At 45.3% G+C, this 23,180-nt stretch overlaps 1 protein-coding gene across 2 annotated transcripts in view; it reads left to right on the top strand.

Moving 5' to 3' along the window:
• The window catches only part of HEG1 (heart development protein with EGF like domains 1), an 89,865-nt gene that overhangs the window by 6,807 nt on the left and 59,878 nt on the right, over nucleotides 1-23,180 (top strand). For both annotated transcript variants that reach the window (XM_053220963.1, XM_053220964.1), the window contains exon 2: nucleotides 21,557-21,844. In XM_053220963.1, coding sequence (XP_053076938.1) covers nucleotides 21,557-21,844 — 288 coding nt within the window. The remainder of the gene's footprint in view (nucleotides 1-21,556; nucleotides 21,845-23,180) is intronic.

Genomic DNA, 23,180 nt, shown 5'->3' with positions numbered 1-23,180 from the left:
ACCCTCCAAGGGCTTTGCATTGTACTTAGAATAAAATAAAGTAAAATAAAAATCCAGCCTCCCTGCTGGAATACCAGGACCTGACCCGCTGACTCTCTGGCCTCTTCTTTCTCTGACCCCCTTCTAACCACACCAGATAGTTGTGTACACATGCCAGACTCCTTCCTGTCCTGGAGACTGGGCACACGGTGCCCCATGCCTATAGCGGAACAGCTCTCCAGGCAGAGGGAGGGAACAACCAGTGCAAAGGCCCGAAGGCCAGAACAAGGTTGTGTTTTCAGGATTGGAAAGAAGGAAGGCCATGGTGGCCAGATCATGTGGGGCCCTGAGAACCACAGTAGAAAGGTCAGATTTTCTGCTAAGCACCATGAGGGGTTTTAGCAGAGGAGTGATGTGGAGAGTAGACTAGGAAGGCAAGACAGGAAGTGAAGGTGGGAAGCCACGGCTAGTTTGTGCCTGACACACGGTAAGCATGCATAGTACTTGTTGAATAAATGATTCCTAAAATAGAAGCTAGGCCCAAACACAAAAGTTGGAGGTAGAAAGAACCATGCTTGTGGTAATATTTCTCTGACTGAGCAGCCCTCATGTTCTTGGATCATCAAACATGGGACGGGCAATACCTTCCTCACACTTTACCTCCCAAAGTGTTAGGACAGTGCACTGGACAGTCTTCCCCAGGTGAGGGAGGAGGCACAGGGACTGTCATCAGAGCAGAGTGGCCCGTGTCACTGCTGTGGTGCAGTGCAGGGTGCCTGGGCTGGGGTGCTGCTGTGGGAGGGGGATCTCTGGAGTTAGGGCTTTTGATGTATGTCTCTGATGTGTTTGTCTTTTGCTTGCCTCCCTGCCTCTCTTGTTGCATTCCTGCCTGGGAGTTGTCAGAGGACAAGGACGCATCTCCCTGACATTTGCTTCCTTTGGAAGCCTGCCTTGCTGTCAGTCAACAGTGAGGCCATGAGGTGACATTTCTGACTTAGGATCAGGATGAAGTACAAGCATTATGGTACTTCCAAGGTGCATGATCATCTTTGCCTTTTAAAAATCAGAACTTTTTTTTTTTCTGATTATGTTCATTTTGTATATTTATCATATACAATTTGGAAGGTGTAGAAAAGTGAAAGCGCCAAATAAAATACCACCTATATGCCAACTACCAGAAATATATTAAAACATTAGCAGTTGTTATATTTCTCATTTACAAGGAATACAAAATTGTGTATGTACTTAAAAAATTTTTTTTAATGTTTATTTTTTGAGAAAGAGACAGAATGTGAGCAGAGAGGAGCAGAGAGAGAGGGAGACACAGAATCCAAAGCAGGCTCCAGGCTCTGAGCTGTCAGCACAGACCCCAATGTGGGGCTCAAACTCATGAACTCTGAGATCATGACCTGAGCTGAAATCAGGGATTAACTCACTGAGTTACCCAGGTGCCCCTAAAACTATATATTTTTAAAATAGGATACACAGGGGTGCCTGGCTGGCTCAGTCGGTAGAGCATGCGACTCCTGATCTTGGGGTTGTGAGTTTGAGCCCCACATCGGGGCTGACTTTTAAAAAATAGGACACACACACACACACACACACACACATATAATACATGTGTATTTCCATATGGTATCCAGATGGATACTGTTCTAGTATATTGTAACTTTTTTAAAGCTACGTCTTTATTGGATATATAACTGTTTCCAGTTTTTCACTATCATAAATAATGTGATGAACGTCTTTGTGAATCAGCTTTTGTATTTGTCTCTGATTATTTGCTTAGTGTTAATTCCTGGATGTGGAAAATTTTAAGATCCCTGACAATACTACCAAATGGTACCAAATTATTTCAACAGCATTGTGTGATCTCACAATGCAGATCTCACCACACTCTGTGTATCACCAGGGATTTTGATTAAAACACGGTACCCTTCTCCTGTCTTTCTTTTTCACCCAGATGTCTTCAGATAGTGGTGTGTCTGTGTGTGTGTGTGTTGGGTGTGGTCAATCACAGCATCTCTCTACTAACCCTATATCCGGAAGCTGCTGGGGCTCCACCTTATCCTCTGGTCTGAAGCAAGTTGAAGAGAGGATGTTTCAGTGGGTGACTGATTCTGCAGGGTATCTGACCGGCAGGAAGTGTGGTGGATGCTGCTGGTGGAGGTGGGTTCCTTCAGAGCCGGCAGCAAGCTCTCCACCGTGTTGTGTCAGCATGGCTACATCTGGGCAGGGAGGCATCCGAGCCAAGTGCTTTGGGCAAAGTGGCCAGGCAGAAGGGCAGCACGAGTATTTGAGAAGGAACTGTCATGCAAAATTTGGGATGGAGCAAGAGAACACCACAGGGACCTTGTAAATGAGAGCCATTGCATTGGCAATATTGATCCTTTAAATTTTGGCATACTGGGCAAAATTAGATTTCAGTTTGGGGTCTATAAGAACATCTTGAGAATTCTCTTTATGTTCAGAGAATCCTAGACTCTCCAGGTTTGAAGGGAACTTTAAAAAGCTGTCTTTATTCATTAAATGGCAGGCTTGTTTCCAAAATAAGTAGGGAAAGGGGCTGTCACTCTTTTGCCTCATTTACCCTGGTTGATTTCCAGTCAGAGTCAGTAAATTTCACTTTGCTCTCAGAAACTTTTGGTCTCTTTGTTCAGGACATGATGCAAGATCCGAGGTCACCTTAGATTAGGAGATATGTGACAAATCCAGACACTTCCAATTGAGTGATATGACTGGCTGCATTTTCACAGACGTGGTTTTTCCTAGAAAGGTTCTGGAAACCAGTGAAACAATTAGACAACCATGATAGTGACAGAGCTCTAGTTGGGGCTGGAAATGGTGCTCTAGCAATGTGGAGTGGCCAGAGGTGGGGGCTGGTCCAGAAGGTTCAGGATCAAGTTTTGGCTCTGCCACTTAGACACGGGGTAACTTTGGGCATATTGCTTCCTTCTCTGGGCCTCCATTTCTTTATCTGTGAAATGACGGATTGGCCATCTGATGCCAAAAGCTTCATTCCTGAGGGTCCCAGCTTTATCCTGTGAATACCTCCTGACTTCCCTGATGTTGAGCTGAAGTGTGAGGAGACTCTACATCTGGCTTCTTAGCTCAGGGTCGGGAGCTGTGGCGCCTATGTGAGGGACGAGGAAGGGTACCTCACAGTGGGTCTTCATGTGCACCTGTGGGCCTGCTAGACCTCTAGCTCCTTGAGAGGAGGCACAGGTCATATTCATCTTTGGCCTTGGCCCAGGGAGCATCTATCCAACTTGTGGCTGCCACGCACTGCCCAGGTGGTATTACAGCAGCACCTGCACCACCATGTGACCTAGGGCTCCTGTCATAAGATCTCTTAAGGAGCTAGAAAGGCCATCTCTGAAGTCTACAGAGACTGTTAAAAATGGACACATTCCTTTTGCTTTATACCTTGGTTCTGGGATACTTGAGCTTTGCAGTATTATGCAGGCTTTCCTGTCACGTAGGAATGTTTGAGGAAAGCTAACAGGTCTGGTGGTATGGCAGGCAGGCTCTGTGCTCTCAGTTCCTGTGGTTGTGGGGGCCTCAGGGGAGGCTCTGATCTCACTGGAGACCCTGAATAACAGCAGCCTCCATGTCTCTTCTTGGAAGGAGCTGAGCTACTGGAAGTGAGGAGATGGATGTGATACCTTTGACAGACTTCTGCTCAATGTCTTTGATAAGTTGGGATAAGAAGTCCAGGGAGGAAGACAGGTGACAAGAAGAAGGTGGAGGCCAAGGTCAAGCTCTCTAGCTGACCCTGTGCCATGCTGGGCCATGTGCATTGAAGCAGTCATATTGGAGGAGGGAATAGTGAACATATAGGAGAGAGACGCCTGGTTGGAATCTGGTAGGATGTTGTTCTTTGTGCAAGGTCATGATTGGTGATTATCACGAATCAGGCTAGTATTGAAAACTACTCTATTTTCCTTCCCTGGGTGGTAGGGGGAGATGGAAACAGCTTCAACGTGGGGATGAATTTCACTCCTGAGCCTCTGGGGCCACCAGGACTTTCGTTGTGCCATGCAGTGAGACTTTTTCTGGGGTCATCTGTTGCTAGGATATGTATAAGAGCCCTCTGGCTTTGCAGTCACAGACCTGGGGAGGTCCTGGCTTGGGTGTCAGACAGCCTCAGTTTAAACTCCCAACAGTACCACTTGCAAGCTGTGGGACCTTGGTAGTTTACTCAGTCTCTCTGTGCCTTCAGTTTCCCATCTGTCAGATGGGCTATTAATGGGCCCTACTCAGGAATGTAAGGGTCATATAGCCTCTGTAAAACAGACTGCTTGTTGCTGGGCAGGAGAGCTCTGTAAATACTGGCCACGATGATGCTCCTGAAACCATTGCCTGTTTATACTGACCTTTGGACTGATGACAACACCCTCTTCACCTCCAGGTTCAGTGGATGGGGGACAAGTTCTGAATGCAAAGGGGTCAGGTCTACCTTCCAAGGACATTTGCTACTTGGTCCCCCTCCCCTTCCCCGGGCCCCCCGAACCTCACTTCTTGGTATTCCTAGAACTTTCTCTCCATCCTTAGCTTCCAATGCAGGGGGGAAAGAGCACAATTTGAAGATTTTAAGTCAGAACAACTAAGTGCCACCTATCCAGCCCTCACCTGCAGTTATCTGCGGAGACCGGATTAATGCGCGTGAAGCAGTAAGGATTCAGTAAAAATGGTATGTGAGGTGTGACTCCAAAGTAATAAACCTTTAAAATCAGTCATGCTAGGACTTCTGTTGTCAAAGGGTACTCTCCTTCAGGTCAGAATTTTTGGAGGTTATTGACACATACCTCAAAAAGCATTCGAAGGAGCTGGGAGCCCCCTTTAGAGCCAGTGCCTGGGCCACAAGCAACTCATTGGTGTTTCTTTGTACTTCTCCATCATCCTGGATCCAAAATGGGGTCACCTATCTCGATCCCCTGCATCAGTCACTAAATTGGGCTTGGAATTTTTGTGTGTTTCCAGAATAATCCAAATCTATTATCAAGGGATGAAAATGTGTCCTTATTCAGTAAACTCAAAAATACTCCTCAGGCGCTGTTGAAGATTGTAGAGAATTTTAGGAAACAGTCTGAGGAGTAACTGTTTTTGGATTAAATAAGATCTTAATGGGGTTTCTTTGAAGAAGACCATATTCATTGGTAGGTGAATTCCTGTGGTTGGTTAGGAATTATTTATAGTATAGCTGTGCCTTATGGTAACGGAGTGCTGCTGTCTATAGCCACAGGCGGAGGTCGGGCAGAGAGATGCCAGTGGTGGCTCAAGAACTCTGACAGGGTCTTAACCCCTTTGCTTTCTAGCTGTGTGGCAGGGGGCAGCTGCCTAATGTCCCTGGGTCTTACTTTCCCTATGTTAGAAATGGGGCTAATGCTATCTATCCTGCTTCCTAGACAAGGCTTCCGAGGAGGAGCAAATATAATTATGACCACAAAGGCATGTTTAAATGTAGACACAGCGAGTAATTTGAGTCAGAATACAATGAACTTACTGTGCCCTGGGCCAGGCATCCCATCTCTGGTCCTGTTTGCATATCTGTAAAATGGCGAGGATACTCCCAGCTCCATCCACCTCACAGTGCTATCATAGGGGTGAGATGGAAACTCATCCTCGTGGACAGGCTTTGTGAACACGCACGTGCTGTGTATTTGGGAATGCCTCCGGCATTATTATTACTCTAAGTGAGGTGGCCTTTGTGGAGCAGGTAGGTGCGGGGGATGTGTAGAAAGTAGGAGAGGAAGGGCAGAGAGGGACAGCATTCTGGGATGTCTCACTGGCCTGTTGTCAGTCCTCCATCTCTGTCCTCTCAGCTGCCTCTGGTCTTGGTGGCTAGCTCTTTCTCATCCTCTGTCCCACCCAACCAGTAGGATGTTCTTCACAGGCCTGCCCTTGGCCTTCTACCTGCAGCTCGGTTCAGTGAGTGTTTACTGAGTCCTCCCAGGAGCCACGGTCTCTCCTAAGGGACATAGAAATATGATCGAATATGTTATAATTGTACAACAAGTTAAAACAGTAGTCAAGAGGGAGTGAGTTCTCTCTGGAAAAAGCTTCTTGGGAGTAGTGTTCCCTGAGCCAGTTGTGAGAAAGCAGTCAGATTTTGCCAAGACCCAAGGGAAAGGGAGCAGGGCACTTAGGTAGGGAGGTCCACAAAACAGAGGCACAGAGGGAAGACATAGCATGGCTTCACCTGTTTTCTCTGAGGAGGTGATTCCCACAGCTATCTTTCTTCTCTTCAGATACCCAGTCCGATTTCTTCAGCCACCTGCCAAACATTTGCACAGTTGTGCTTCACTTTCAACACAACAGATAATGGTTATAAATGCAGACATGTCATCTCCCCCCTCCCCCCCCCCCCCAGAACCTGTCCTTCCTTTGCTTGTTTATGGTGCCGTTAATTTCTCAGTCACACATTCAGAACCTCAGCCGTCTTTGTCTCGCGGCTTTTTCTTAGGCACATGAGATCACCACCGACTCTTCCCTTTGCCACTTTCTTTCTTCTTCTGAATCCTGTCCATACTCTTAATTCCTTTCGGACAGTGGGCAGCGTGGGCTGCCGGGATGTAACGTCCCCATTCGGGTCCTGAAACTGAAGTTTGGATCCAGGGGTCCTGGGAGACACCCTGGAAGCCTGCCTGAGGAGCCCTGCCTGTGTCTTTCTGGCTCTCCCTCTCAGAGTATGTTGCCATGCCTCTGTAGCTCTGTCTTCATCTTGTGCTTGCCATTCTTATCCTTCATTCTTTTTCTATTTCTGTATTATTATTATTATTATTATTTTAGATATTTTATATTGAAGGCCTTTGGAGTCAGACAGACCTGGGCTGGGATCCCAGTGTATTATTTGTGGGATCCTTGAGCATCTGTTTGATCTCTCGACACCTCAGTTTCCTTATCAAAAAAAATGGGGACAATAATGGTGCCCACCTGCCAGGGTTGTGGTGAGGATTAACTGGGACAGTCCATGTGCAATGCCTGGCATGGTACCTGCAGCGTGTATCTGGGCTGCTGTCATTATCCTCATCCTCGTCTTCGTCGTAATGAGCCTACTCTGGCATTCTCCTCCCTAGCTTTACTCTCTCCTCCTCTCTCTGTATGTTTCTCCCTTTCTTTCTACTCCCTCTATTTTATATCTTTTTCTTAACTGGCTATAGCATACAACTGACTTTAAAAATATTGGTTATATTTGAGGGGCACCTGGGTGGCACAGTTAAGCGTGGTTTCGGCCCAGGTCATGACCTCACATGTGTGTGTGTGTTGGAACCCCACATCAGGCCTTGCGCTGACAGCCATCGGCAGAGCCTGCTTGGGATTCTCAATCTCTCTCTCTCTCTCTCTCCTTTTCTCTCTGTGTCTCCCCCACTCACACTTGTCTCTGTCTCTCTCAAAATAAATAAATAAACTTAAAAAATCTAAAATCTAAAAAATGTATATATTACATATATATATATATATATATATATATATATATATATACACATATATACACACACATATTGCTTGTATTTGAATCGAGTGTCAAGTTACCCAACTTAGTTGTAAAGGCCTATTGATAAACCTTTCATTTATGTCTCTAAATAGGTTTTATGTATGCACCCCCACAGGCTCCCAGTGGCCCATGGTGAGAGCACCCCTTTCTGGGGCTGGTGGTGACAGCCGCGGCCTCCTCCCTTCCCTTCCCCCACCTGGCCCCGCGGGCCCTTTGTGCTGCAGCATCGTTCCACTGTGTACATTTTCTAACACTGTAAGCCTTCCAGACAAATGATGTTTCTATGATTTCCTTAGAGTCCTGGGCCCCTTCACACAGGTCTACGGAACAAATTATGGCAGAACTTAACAAAAGTCAGGTGGCCGCATTTCATGTCATTCGACCTCCCCGCCTCCCTCCCACCTCCCCTCTTCCTCCTCGGAACCAGGATGTTTTTCCTTGCCTTTTTATTGTTTCGTCAAGCTGGCAGGCCTCCTTTGGTGGGGCTCTGCCACCGGGCTTCCTCTCTGGGTGTGAGTGAATGTTAGGGTGACAATACAGGAGACAGGCCCGCTTCCCTGCCCACCCCCCCAACTTCGTCTTCAGGCGCCACAGGGAGCTGCCCCTTAGGCCCCCTTCTCAAAACCACCTCTGCTGAGCCACCTCTCAGCCCCTCCACGGGCTGTTTATCTTTCAAAGAATGAGAGGGGCAAAGAAAACTGAGGCACCAGATAGATAAATGCCCACAGGGACAAGATAGCCTTCCCACCCCCCTCAAACAGCCTTTTTGTTTACCAATTTAATTGACTGGGAATCTTCTGACATGACCCTTGGGCTATTTTTCAAAGCCTCCTTTTTTTTTTTTAATCCTATGGAATTATTTTTTAAGCAAGGAACTTGAGGTCACATCAGAGTCCTTCACCTTCTTCTCCTGCCTGGGGTTAGGCTGCTTCCCTCCTTAGCACCCTCAGGCCACCTCAGAGGTGATTCTGTTTCTGGAAGCCTGCGGGACTCCGGACTTTGGGGAGGGGGCGAGGGGGAGGGTCCTGGCCAGCCCCACCCTGGGTCATGGGTCACGGCTCAGTCCCACAAGCCTGCCTTTCTCCCCAGAGGATACTCAGCTAGACAAAAGCAGACTCTCACAAGGAGGAGAGGATAATATGCCTTGTAAATTTTATACTTTTCATTACTAGACGCTGTTCCCTGGGGGACCTGTTTTTAAAAATCAGATCATTGGAGGGGCGCCTGGGTGGCTCAGTCGGTTAAGGGTCCCACTTCGGCCCAGGTCGTGATTTCACAGTTCGTGGGTTCGAGCCCCGCATTGGGCTCTGTGCTGATGGCTCAGAGCCTGGAGCCTGCTTCGGATTCTGTGTCTCCCTCTCTCTCTGCTCCTACCCCGCTCACGCTCTTTCTCTCTCTCCTTCAAAAATAAACGTTAAAAAAAATCAGATCACTGGGTCTCGGGTCCAAACACTTCTTAATGTGTATGGTTTTTCTTAGGGCTGCTCCTTTCAGGGCAAGAACAAGGAAGGAAATGAAACTCCCCGAGAGCCCTGGACAGTCCAGATCGTGGGCTGCCTTTTGTTCACACAAACTCATTTGGCTCCTAAATGTCCTCCACCCAGAATCATTACATCCGCAGTAGTGTTTCAAAACACAGCCCTGAGCAGCCGCACTGAGTAGGCGGCTGCCCTCTGGTGAGGTCGCAGCCACCTTCCCTCCATGTCCCCAAGGTTCCTGCCTACCCCCAGATATCCCACCTGCTGGCCATCCGGCAGGAAATCCCCCTGGTTTGTTGGATTCCTGGGGTGGAGGCCGTGATCTGGAGAGAGAGTGCAACCCTGAAAGCGAGGATGGGATTCTTGTCCCAAACCTGCACCCAGGATACCTTCTCTGCCCAGCTCCCTAGCTTCTCTGCCTACCAAACTTCCAGGATACCTTCTCTGCCTAGCTGGCCCTCTTCTCACACACGCATGGCACTGGCATCCGCATCACAGGAATTTATTAACCCCATTCAGCTCTCTTGGAAGCGATAGGCCCCTTGAGGCAGAATCCACAGTGTCTTGTGTGTGGTTGATGCCCAGTAAATATATTTTTTATCTATTTTTAAGGGTACAAGTTATTGACATTGAGTACATTCACAGTGTTGTACTACCATCACCACCATGAATTTCCAGAACTGTTTCATTATCCCAAATGGGAACTCATTAGGTAATGACTCCTCATTCCTCCCTCTCCCCAGCCTCTGCTAATCTCTATTCTCCTTTTTGTCTCTATGACTTTACCTATTACAGGTACCTCATGTAAGTGGAATCATATAATATTTGTTCTTTTGTGACTGGCTTTTTTCACCTAGCATGACGTCTTCAAGGTTCATTCATGCAGTGTATGTCAGATTTCCTTCCTTTTTAAGGCCAAGTGACATTCTCTTGCATGTATGTATCACATTTTGCTCATCTAGTCATCCATCAATGGGCATTTGGGTTGCTTCAACCTTTTGGCTATTGTGAATAATACTGCTGTCAACACGGGTGTACAAATATCTCTTTGATTCTCTGCTTTTAGTTCTTTTGTGTATGTCCCTAGCAGTGGAATTGCTGGATCATATGGCAATTCTATGTTTAAGTTTTTGAGGAATGACCAAACTGTTTCCTACAGTGGCTGTGCCAGTTTATATTCCTACCAGCAATGCACGGAAGTTCCAATTTCTCTTAAGTTCTCGTCAACACCTACTTTCCTTTCTTTTTCTTTTCCTTTTTTTCCCCTTGATAATAGCTGTCCTAATGAGTATGAAAGTAAACAGTCTTTTGAATTTATAAATGCTACCCACTGGACGTATTATGGACCTGGAGCTATTATTGTCCCTCTTGGACCCCGGTCCTGTCTGAGGGTCAGATTAGTTCGTTGCTATGGTCCCTAAGGGCAGGGGTCACTTTCAGAGAGGGATGGGGGCACCAAGGACAACCCAGGCAATTTCCCAACTTTGACCAGAATGCATGATGCAAAGCACTGGATGTTAGCTAGCGAAGCAGGCTACATGCCATAAATTAGTTTGGGAAGAGTTGGCTGAGCTCCTGTCCTCTCAGTCCTCACTGGCTTCATTTGGGTGTGGTTAACTAGGAAAGACACCAGAAAGAAAGGGCTGGGCTCTGGTCTCCATCCTGCCACTTAGTTCTGGGTTATTCTAGGCATGTGACCTTAGTACTGAGTCTTAGCCTTCTGTTCCTAAAATGGGGTAAGAATTCCTATCTTGCTTGCCATGCAGAATGTCAGGACCCAACAGGATAATTTAGCCCCCTGAAATTATCAAGTAAAGAAGCGCTTTGCAGATTGTAAACATGTGGGATTTCTTAATTTGATCTCTGAGAATAGGGGCAAAATTCCATCCTCCTATAAAGTTCCAGTGGGCAATGTCCTGCTCCTCTTGTGGTTTACAGCCATCTACCATACCAAAAAGGGGATTAAAAAGGCAGCTTTTTCATTTCAGTTCTAGTCCTGTGTGAGCAATTGAATCTGAGGAAAATCTCTAAAATTATAAAGAAATTCACTATCATTGGTATGAGAACCCATGCTAGCACATGCAGTCATGTGGCTAGAAAGCACCCAGCTCTCCCATGTGTTCCCCAAGTTGAGGGATCCCAGGAGAGCTCTGAGGGGGAGGCAGAAACAGGGAATTCACAGCTGGGGGAGGGGGGCAGTCAGTGTCTTACTTTTCCAGAACGTTCCTTCATGAGCCTTAACCCCTAACAATCTGAGTTTCATCTTCTCTTTGCCACGTGATACTCTGGAAAGTCCCGGGGACTCTGGTTGACTATTCTCTGGCCTTTCCACAGGCCTGGCCCGTGCCTCTCTGTGGTGTCTCGGCACTCATTGCCTTGCTGGCTCCTACTTCAATTCATCCTATCCTTCCCTGGTCCTCTGTGTCTCCTTCACTGACTCTTCCTCTCCCTCTGATTCAAGGTTCCCCTTAATTCAGTCCTCGACCATCACTTTTCCCTTCATACTCCATCTCCTCATCCCTCTTCCTAATTGACAGTCCCAAATTTTTAATGGCCTGTCAGACATTTCCAGTGGGAAGTTACAATATCACCCCTCACTTCATATTTTGAAAACAGGTTTTTCTTGTCTCTCAAACTCATTCTCCATTCTGCCTCCACTCTTTATTATTATTCTTTTCATTACTCATGAAAATTATCTCTGAGAAGCTTCTTTAGAGGTCTTCTTGCTCAGTGTTCCTGCTAATAAGTGCAGCTATCATCAAACCAAATCCGTCTGATTCCAAAGCCCCTGTGCCACAGGCTAGGTCACTCCTCTTAGGGAGGAGCAGGACATTGCTAATGGATTTGAGACCAGGGTTTGAAGACCAGGGGGACGTTGTTCCCTCACCAATGCCTTAAAGCTCCATGTCACAGAATAAGCTGGGATGTGAGGGAACAAGAGCTGGGTTCAGATTGTGAATCTGCCGTTTAGTGCATGACCTTGAACAACCACTTATTCTTTCTGCCCTTCTTCCCGGGTGCCATGATACCCACTTGACCAGCTGTCATTCTTATTAAATGAGATAAATGCCCTTGAAAACATTTAGCACATGGTAAGCACTGAGTAGCTATTTGTGAAATCTGATTCTAAATGGAGGGAAATGAAAATAAAGGGATCCTGCTTTAACTCTGTGACATAGGGCCGACAGGAGTGGTTGACAGTGCAATGTGGGGGCGGGCTGGGCCCTCTGGGAGGAAATTGCCTCTTTGGATGACACAGCATACTCCCTGTACACACCCACTCCACTGCTCAGAAACAATGCATGTTGAAAAACCCCAAATCATGGGGTGGGTGGTAAGGAGTTGACTCTATAGCAGCTGCTAATTAGGAAATTCTACTCCCAGGCTGTGCTAGCATCCCTGATGTTGGTTCACAAACAGATGTTTTAGAACATGAAGACACTACAGAAGTGGAAGTTGTCAACTTGGGGGAAAAAACAGGCAAAGCAATGAAACTGTCTTGACACAGGGGGCTGAGTGCAGAGGGAAGGACGGTATTTCCAGCTCAAATATACCTGGGAGGTTGGGACATCTCAACTCCAGTATGAGGCTGGTTGGTGCGGCTCAGTTGCCGTGGGATGTGAGTGAGGTTGAGCAAGTACCTCTGACTATCTGGGGAGAGGGATGGGTGAGGTGAGGAGAGCCAGCCTCAGAGCCTGCCCCTGAGTGTCCAGTAGGGCACAGGGTCTTCATCCTCCTTCTCTGGCCCAGACTCCGAAGCCTGAGGTGTACCTTCTTTCCATTTCTCCAAGGCCATTTCTCTTCTCTGCCAAGAGTCAGAGCAGGTTCTGGATTCTCCCCCTGCAAGTGTTAGGTCCCTGCTGACTCCTCGCCGCTTTACTCTAAATTTCTCTCCCACTCGGGGTTTACCCCTGTGCTGAACAGGGAGCTACGCCAAAACCAAAATTCAACCACAGTACTCCTAAACAACTCGGCTTCTGAAGGGATTCATCCTTGGACCTCAATAAATATTTTAGCACTGGACTCATTGTTCCCCCCCCAAGATACAGCATGGAATCATGTCAAGCACTTGCATGTTCACAATCAAAAGATTGTAAATGGGTGGCAGAGTGGGTGGGCTGGGGTGCTGCATGGTTAATTAATCCCCTTCTGAAGAGTAGTTCATAGGCAATAAAGAAGTAGAGGGACATCCAGAGTTCAACAGCAGGCAGTGGAATACTATTCTTTTGGAACCCTGGGCCAGTGACATCAGGGGCTTATGCCAGAGGTGGGCCTGGCTCTCACCCTGTGCCCTCCTAGTTCTCCCTGCATCTGCTGGCAGAGTGTCCTGGAGCAAAGCCACAGCGAGGCCCCAGCTCACGGAGCCCACCTCAGTCCTTTCAGGGGGTGCACCCCTAGCTTCCAGCAGAACTTGTACCTCTGCAACTAGCTCTGCTCTGCTGCCTGGAGAGGGGTTGGTTAGCAGTGCCTGCCAAAGTCATGTCCAAATCTGTCCGTTCACATTGAGAGACCTAGACCCCTTGAACAGCTGCAATGGGTGTAGCACTCACTACGGACCAGATAGTCTTTGACACTCTCACGTGTGTGTACTGTGTCACAGCCCAGTGAGGTAGGTGCTGTCATTATCCCCCTGTTACAGACGAAGAAGCCAAGGCAGAGAAATTACGTATGTCATCCAAGGTCATATGGCATGTACATGGTAGAACCAGAAGTCTAACACAGACAGCCTGACTTTAGCCAGTTTGTATGTTACCCACTGCTTTTCTTGTTAAGTAAGTACTGAATTTCTATATCCAGACAGGGAGCTGGAGGCAGGCTCTTTTCCTTTTAGATGAGAGAGTCTCCACGTAGAGAACACAGATTCTCAAGGTGGGGTAAGCAGGTGACTTTCCCCGTCATGTGTTCCGGGGGGAAGAAAGGGAAACATCCCCAGAAGAAGAGAGATGGTAAAGGTAAGAATTTCTGATCAATCCAGGTGGCTATGGCACCTGCAACTGAGGGAAAGAGGGTAGAGGTGGCATCATAAGCCCACAGGTCCCTAACGCCCACAGGGCCCAGCAGTGGCAGTACTGACCAGGGGTGTGTTCAGTCTCTAGTTGCTGTGGACAGATGGTCATCCCCTTGATCAGGACACCAGCTATGGCCACAGCTGGTGCTGAGTGGTTAGGTACCCAGAGGCTGGTTGTCCAGACACAGGTAAATTCATCAGTCCTTCAGCTGGGTGCTCAAGGCCACTCACAATGTTTATGTTTCAGAAATAGCTGTATTGGGGCGTCTGGGTGGCGCAGTCGGTTAAGCGTCCGACTTCAGCCAGGTCACGATCTCGCGGTCCGTGAGTTCGAGCCCCGCGTCAGGCTCTGGGCTGATGGCTCAGAGCCTGGAGCCTGTTTCCGATTCTGTGTCTCCCTCTCTCTCTGCCCTTCCCCCGTTCATGCTCAGTCTCTCTCTGTCCCAAAAATAAATAAACGTTGAAAAAAAAAAAAAAAAGAAATAGCTGTATTATGAGCAAGTTGCATGAGCCACCTTTATATCGAAAGTCTACAGGCTTTACCTACCTTAGGGAGCAGTCTAGGGACCAAAGAAAGCCCCTTATAAGAAGGCTTCCAGACCTAGAGTCCTTTTACCAAGATACCAACTTTTTTGTTCTTTTTCTTAGGAGATGCTTTTTTTTTTTTTTAAGTTTATTTTTAGGAATCTCTACACCCAATATGGGGCTTGAACTCACAGCCCTGAGATCAAGAGTCGCATGCTCTTCCAAGTGAGCCAAGCCAGGCACCCCAGGAGATGCAGGTTTTTAAACAGATATATATGTATATATGTGTTTATGTTTATATATATATATATATATATATATGCATATATATGCGTATTTATTTATGTTTTTATATATATATATATTTTTTTTTAATGTTTATTTTCTTTTTGAGTTTGAGAGCATGAGTAGGAGAGGCAGAGAGAGGGAGAGAGAATCCCAAGCAGGCTCCGTGCTGTCAGTGCAGAGCCAAATGCAGGGCTCAGACTCACAAACTGTAAGATCATGACCTGAGCCGAAATCAAGAGGTCCATGCTTAACCACCTGAGCCACCCGGGTGCCCCTAAACACATCTATTTTTAATAACATAAGGTCATATGGTACATGCCATTTTTTAATTTATATTTTTAATTAACTGTACAGGGTGAACATAGTACATATCTAAAACTGTATCAATAATATATTTTGGTCAGCCCTTTAAAATCTTGTTGTCTTATAATTACTTACAAGTTCCTATTGCAGAAATTTAGGTTGTTTCCAATTTTCATTATTACAAACGATGTTGTGGTAAACTTCCCTGTGCCTGAATCTGTGCACATCCTTAAGAATTTCCTTGAAATTAATTTCCAGAAATGGAATTCCTGGGTTGAAATATATGCCTATTTTTAAGACTTTTGCAATGGATTGTGGAGTTTCTCACCAGAATGTGCCAGTTACATTCTTACTGGTGTTGTGCGAGGTGCCAGTCTGCTATGCCCGCAGTGACACTGCATCTTATCATTTTTTGAGTCTTTGCCAATTTGATAGGCAAACATAAATTTATATAAAAAGTTGAAAAAAAGGCTTTTCTAGTTTACATTTGTATTTTATTTCTTTCCAACAATACTGTCATGTATTTATTCTCAAATTATACATTTTCTTCTGTGAATCACATATTCATGTTCTTTGTGAGATGTACATCTTAGGAATTTTTTTAAGCTTATTTACTTTGAGAGAAAGAAGGGGGGAGAGGGGTCAGAGAGAGAGGGAGAGAGAGAACCACAAGCGGGCTTTGTGCTGTCAGGGCAGAGCCCAGTGTGGGTCTCAAACTCATAACCGTGAGATCATGACCTGAGCCAAAATCTAGTCAGACCCTTAACCTTAGACTGAGCCACCCAGGTGCCCCGTACATCTTAGGACTTTGAAAAACCTCACGTGTTAGGAATGCTAAACTTTTATCGTCCGCTGCAGGCATTTACCCTGGCTCGTTATCTAACTTCTTTGAATTTAAATTCTTATTTTTTATCAAACTCATACATAGTTTAAAGATCAAATATGTTTTATAAGGCTATTATAAAAAACCCTGACCACTCCTACCACCAATCATTTTCCACTTCCCAGAATCAACCACTTTTGACCCTTTTAACAAGCTCTTTTAGTAATCCTGTCCATACCTCTCAGTAACATGCTTAAATTGCTATTTGTTGATTCATTGTTTTGGTTTTAGGCAATATTAATTAGTTTCTCTCAATGGAAATTTCATATTACTGCAAGCTCTACCAGTTGGAAGTGATACACTCTCTTTCTATTCTTCAGGGTCAGCTTGAGGAACTTGAAAATGCATTTTTTACACAGCTTAAAGTCACCCTTCAACACAACATGATTCCGGTTATGCCCTCCTGACTTCTGCGCTATTGTTATCCATGGTTTGCTCTATCTTATTTTATTAATCCCACAGATGAGAAATTATTTTATAAATTCAACGTTGCTTTAGATTTATGCACATATTTACCATTTTCTTTGCTCATTATATCTTCTTGCCTCTTCTAGCTTTTATCTAGCATTGTTTTTCTTGCTTGACATAAAATTCTCCCTAATTTGCTTTTGTGGAGGTGGTTGATAAACTGAAATTTGACTGAAAATGTTTCTTTTTTGAAAGAGAGTCTCAGGATATTTTTCAAAGATAGTTTTACTGAATGTACAATATTTACCCACTGGTTTTGGACTTCCATTGTTGCTGTTGAGAAATCAGCTGTTAGTCTAATTGTCGTCTTCTATACATGATTTGTGAGTTTATATTTCTATACTATTTTGTTTTCTAAGGATTTGTTGGGCTTCCTTAGTTTGAGGGAAATTCTCAGCCATTACCTTTTTGAATATCGCCATTTCTCTCTTTTCTCTCTTCTCTGCCTAGAACTCCAGTTATATATATATTGGACTTTCTCACTCCTATCTTCCTTGTCTCTTCCTCTCTTTTTCATATTTTCTATCTTTTTATATCATCTGGGTGTTCTCTCATCATCTGTCTTGTAATTATTAGTTCTTTTTTCAGTCGTATCTAAATCTGTCAAGTTTCTTAGTTTCAATCATTATATTTTATTCATTTTTAGAATTTCCATTTAGAGTTCTTTCACTTCTTTTGGCCATTATTTATAGTCTCTCTTTCTCTCATTTTTAGTTTCTTATTTCTTTTTATGTATTTTATATACTTACATTCTTTGACTGATATTTCCAGCATTTGAAGGCTTTGCCTATCTAGGTTGCTGACTTTTACCCACTGATGCCTTTTTTCCTTTTATATTTTGTGCTTTTTGACAGTGATCTCTTATTCCTTAGAATTTTATCAATGAATGATAAAATCGGATTGAAGGTATGTTCATTTAGAGAGCATTCACATTTATTTCTGCAAAGCAAGAGGCACTGTGTATCCGAACCACTTTTCCTTCACACAATGGGGTATATGTGAGTGCACATATGTGCATGTGTATTTGAGATATGATTTACATACCATAAAATGCACCCTCTTAAAGTATATAATTTAGCGGTTTTAGTATATTCACAAAGTTCAAGACCACTTTTAAAATATATCCTTGGCTTGAGGTTTAGACCATACAAGTATTGTGAGTTTGTGCTGCATACCCACATGAGGGCTACCTTTCTGGTTACAAATTCTTGAGTGAGATTTATTTTCCTTCATCTAAAACCAAGATCAAAGGCCACTTTTCCCTGCTGGCCCCCTTCTGCAGGGCAGATTTTTTTCCCCTATGTGTCTGACACCCATAGTATAGCCCTAGTCCCAGCTTCATACAGTCTGAGTTTCCTCTCAGACTCTCTCCTTAAGAGTTTTGTCTCCTATCTCCTACATCCTCCTAATAATCAGACCAGAAGTTCAAGCTCACAAAAGTTGAGCAGGTGCCCCAGGGCAGCTTCTAACTGCCGAGAATTAGCTCACTTCTCTGTATTCCAGCTCTTGGTTCATGTTTGGCCTTAGAAGATGTGATTCTTTACTTACTTGCCAACTCAGCAATGCATTTAGAAATATTTTGTAAAACATATTTTATTTAGTATATTTCATTTATAGTGGTAGGATGATTTGGGACAATGCAAGACTACGGTCTGCCTTTTTTGTTTTGTTTATAGGGTACATTTTCTTTTTCCTTCTTCCATCTTTTGTCACCCCTCCAGGGAGACAGCATGGTTCAGTGTGACTCATGTCTTGTCTTTATGTGGCCATTCCGTACCTTCTAAAGACTGCAGTGGAACTCCTAGGGACATTCCCAGTTCTGTGAAGAAGGGCATGTTGCTGCTTCCTCAGCCATGGGCTTCCTCAGAGGCTCAACAATAGCCAAGTATCACACTCATCTTAAGGCTATAATAGAGCAAAAATTCATTTTCTTCCTTTGCTCATGGCTTACCAGCTTCCAGGCATTGGTTTTGGGTCACCTCTACCTCCCCACAATCACTTTTTTTCTGGCTTCTTTTAAGAACAGTCTCTCTTCATTGTGCCCAAATGACCAGGAGGATAGAGAGAGCATCCTCAGACCCTTTCACCTTATCTGGAGAGGCCAATTTGCCTTGCAGCTCAAATAGAAAGAACAAAGGGAACATGTTGTGTGGGTCTCTGGTCTCAAGTTGAAATTGTGGACTTGGTGGCTGCCCCTGGAAACACCCCTCCAAATCCCATTTTCAGGTGAATGTGGTCCTTGCCTGTCTGGGGCTGGACCCCAGAGGAACCCAGATGCTTGGCAACGTCCCTCCCCTCTCCAGGAAGTTTCTGTTAATTATCAATTACGGGAAACAGAATAGGAAGCATGAAAGCAACGATTCTCAAGGGATTTGGGGAGGAAAGGGTTCCTTTAGGAAAGTTTGTCAGAATCTCTTATGGAAGATTTAAAAATCACTACCCCTCCAACCGCAATAAATGAGCCATACTTCTGGTGGGAGTGGACCAGAGTGGAGGAAATGTGGAGAACCATTGACCTAGAACTGCATTGTCCAGTGTTTTAGCCACTAGCCACATGTGGCTGTTGTGCTCTTGAAGTACAGCTAGTATCATACTCTGGAATTTACAGGTGTAATACCAAAAGAAGAATGCAAAGTATCTCAATTTTTATATCAATTACATATTGAAATGCTACTATTTTGAATGTGTCAGAGTATGTAAAGTATTTATTAAAATTAATTTCCTCTGTTACTTTTAAGTTTATTTATTTTGAGAGAGAGAGAGAGAGAAAGAGAGAGAGAGAGCATGAGTAGGGGGAGGGGAGAGAGACAGGGAGAGAGAGAATCAGAATCCCAAGCAGGCTCCAAGCTGTCAATGCAGAGCCCAGCGTGGGGCTTGAAGTCATGAACTGTAAGATCACATGACCTGAGCTGAAATGAAGTCAGTCGCCCAACTGACTGAGCCACCCAGGCGCCCCTCATCTGTTACTTTTTAAAGTAAACTTACATATGTGGTTTGCATTTGTTTCTTACTTTATACATCTCTTAGTGCTGATCTAGAAGATAACTCGTTCCTTTTGGGAAAGTGTGATATTTTGAGCTGAACCATAGGTTCTGCCTGCAGCCGCTACTAGTCAGATGGCTGGCCATGTTTTGCCTGACTCATACAGATAGAAGTGACTTCATTCATTCCCACCGAGGTCTCTCAGCAGTGCTCACAGCCCCTGATCCTAAGCAGAATGAAAAATATCCTTCCCAAATGAGGAAAATAAAAATAGGTTTTTAAGGGACCCATGTAATCAGCAATAACTTTAAATGGTCCTTGTCCTCATTGCTTTCTCCAGAAACTCATTAAACTCTGTGCCCTCCAATTAGCACATGTATTTCATATTCACTTCCACATTAGCTTGGATATCCAGGGAAGTGGCTCTTAAAATGTGGTCTGTGTTTTAGTCTTGGTTTCAGGAGCTGACACCCCAGCAGTGGTGGGGCTCCCTCTTCCAAGCCGTGGCTGTGTCGTGTGCACACATCTTCAGAGTAACAAGGCACCCTCCTTGGGTTGGACTTGGGCGTCCCACAAACCTGCCCTGACTCTGAACCCCCTGCCTTGATAAATGATACCTAATTCCACAGATGGTTGCTTCTGCGCCTGGTTTCCCCTCAACTTTCACCTGATCGTGATGTTTGTAACTCATGCCCTCTCTGCCATCATGTTGGGCAATATGGCAGAAAATGATCAATTCAGTATATTTCCCGACTAATCTAAATCCATCCCCTAATTTATAAATGTCAAATAACAGTCCATACTAATAAGCAACCTTTCCTCAACACCCCTGCGCCGGAAGCGAGGGGCAACAGGAGGATTTGTTACCACGCGCTTTATCCTGAGCACTGGGCACAGCTGAATGCTCAGGGGCTTGGGCGGGGAGCAGGCTGTCTGGTGACTTGGGCAAGGAATATGAGCCTCCGCCCTGCACCTCCTCTGCCTCCCGGGCAGAGTTGGAGAAGAGCACCTACCTCGACATTGCACAAGGATTGAACAAATGAGGACATGTCGAGAACATATATCCGTGGTTGGCATGCACACACATGCATGATTGCTGTTTTTTTTTTTTTTTTAACAAAATGAGACTATACTCTCAATTCTATTTTGAAACTTTAAAAAAATTTTTTTAATGTTTTATTTTTGAGAGAGAGTGACAGCAGGGAAGGGGCAGAGAAAGGGAGACAGAGGCTCCAAAGTGGGCTCCACACTGACAGTAGAGAGCCCAATGTGGGGCTTGAGTCCACAAATTGCGAGATCATGACCTGAGCTGAAGTCAGGCAGTTAAGCAACCCAGCCACCCAGGGGCCCCTGAAACCTGTTGTTTTAACTCAATAATACCTGTAAAACGTCTTTATTTTTATAACATTTTAATACCTCATCATGTCCTTTCATATGGACATAATGCAACTGGTTTAATTGATCTGCGGCTGTAGGGCTTTCAGTTTTGTTTGTTCCTTCCTTCCTTCTATTCTTCCTTCCTTTCTTTTTTGCTATTATAAACAATGACATCATGACTATCAGTGCAGCTAAATTTTTGTCCACATTCTTGAGTATTTCCTTAGGATAAATTCAAAGAAAACAAAAGCACTGCATCAAACCTATTTACATTACGAAGGTTTTGGTAATATTGCCAAATCCTTCACATGTTTTTCCAGAATTAGGCATGTCCCACCTCCCACCCCCTGCCTGCAAGAGTAGGTGTCAGGATCGAGAGCTGCCAGCTTTTACCCTCCTACCATGCAGAAGACACAATTCACAACCTTGATGCATGCGAGTGCTTCCTTCCCCCTGCTCTCACCTGACCTGCGTCCCCTGCGCCCCTCCCGGAGCCTGCCTGGATCCCAGAGCTTCAGGTCCTCTCCTCTGAGCCCTGTATTGGTCTCTTTCTGTCCATTTTCATCATTTATTCCACTTACTGTAAAATTCAATACTACATAGTATTGTTGCTACATAATTTCTCCCACTGCATTGTAAGAATAATTACTGTGCGGAAAAAAGAAAGGTGAAATTATTCTACCTGAATCCACTTCTTTACTGAGTATCTGCTCATGGCAGACAGAGAACCAGCAGGCTCTTACTGATCCATTTTCTTATTGTTTCAGCTGTGGTAAGGAACCACTGGCCAGAAAGTAGCACCAAACCCCACATAGAAAACATCACCATTGATCAGAACCAAATGGACTTTTCAACGGTGGTCTCCAAGGAGGGCGTGATGACTCAGACCCCCAGAAAGAGCCACACTTCTTCAGATGCTCCAGAAAACTTCATTCCACAAACTGAAGCAGCAGATGCTAGAGGAAGAAATGACTCTTCCAGAAAAACAAATTTCACCATTTCCCCTGTTGGGTCTGACACAGCAACAGCTCTGACTTCCCAGAGCCTCACCAGAGGTGAGTTTGTGCCAACGATGCTCATTTCATTCATGTATGTCCGGTTCTGGAAGATGAAGTTTCTGCCAGTCTCCCTCTTCCCCATCCTGAGCGCCCATCCAAGGGTCCTGGGCTGGGGTAGCTCACCCCTGTGGCTCAGGCTCCATCTGTGGCATGCTGTGATTAAGTGAGTTATCAGCATAGACCAGCTGAGGGTGCAGATTTGCCTACAGCCCCGAGCAGTCCTGGGAATTGACATTCCATGGCCAGACTGAGTCCAAAGGACACCCGCTGATCATGCCCCACACCACAGCCTCAGAGATACCAGATCTGGTCTGGTAGGCTGCGTGGCTGCCCAAATGGCGGTTCCTGCTTGAATCTGCACACCTCGGTGGCTTGCCACTTCTAGCAAAAAGTTTCAAGAAATGGCTAGGGCTGGATGTGTAAGATTTGACTGAGGAAGGGAAGACACAGAAAACGGGCACCGCTTAGGTACCTACTGTATACCGACATATCTATTCTCTCAATTCTCACCGCAAGCCAATGAGGTCACATTATTCTCATTTTAGGAATTTGGAAACTGAAGGTAGAGATGGTAATTAATCAGAGGTGTATAGGCCAAACAGCTAAGAGGTTTTAAAGCTGGGATTTGAGCCTAAGTCTGTATGTCTGAGCATGGTGGGAGGGATAGCTTAGGAGTGGGATGCACAGACCATGTGAGGAAAAGGACAGAAGTGTGGTCTTTTTGTGGAGTGGGAAGGCTGGCAGCTTCCCATGGGGGAGGATGTAAGTCACACATGGAGGAGAGGATAGTTGTGTGCATGGGGTGAGGAGGAGTCACAGAGGACTTAGAAAACCAGGCAGTTTAGATTTGGTGTTGTAGGAAGAGTCACCGAAGGTTTTTGAACAAGACAGTGACATGATTAAAGCGAATTTGGGGGGGATTCACCTGGCAGGCAGGTATAAGATGTCTGGGGTGGGAGATGGGGCAGAGTGAACCTGGCGTCAGGGGGACCACCCAGGCGGACATAGAAGTCCAGATGCCTGGTGCTAAGATCCATGGCCTGGTGGCCTCAGGGGTAGAGAGGAAGCAATTGGTAAAGACTCTTCACAAAGGAAAATTGATACGAACTTGATAACAGCCTAAAAGTAGAAGATGACGCCATCAAAGATGGCCCCCTGCTTTCATGAGCTTGTTGCAGGGGGTCGGGTTGAGGGACTCAATTCTATAGAGTACGAATGACAGTATTTTATGTTCCCTTCATGACATGATGGACACAGAGCTTAGATCTGCGCCTGATGCTGCCTGAGTTTGTTGGTCATCCAGGTTTTGGAAATTTTGTTTATGTTGAACTCA

The sequence above is a fragment of the Acinonyx jubatus genome, chromosome C2, assembly GCF_027475565.1.
Source record: "Acinonyx jubatus isolate Ajub_Pintada_27869175 chromosome C2, VMU_Ajub_asm_v1.0, whole genome shotgun sequence".
Lineage (NCBI taxonomy): Eukaryota > Metazoa > Chordata > Mammalia > Carnivora > Felidae > Acinonyx > Acinonyx jubatus.
The sequence above is the reverse complement of the archived record's forward strand: the minus strand, read 5'-3'. Positions and strand labels throughout refer to the sequence as shown.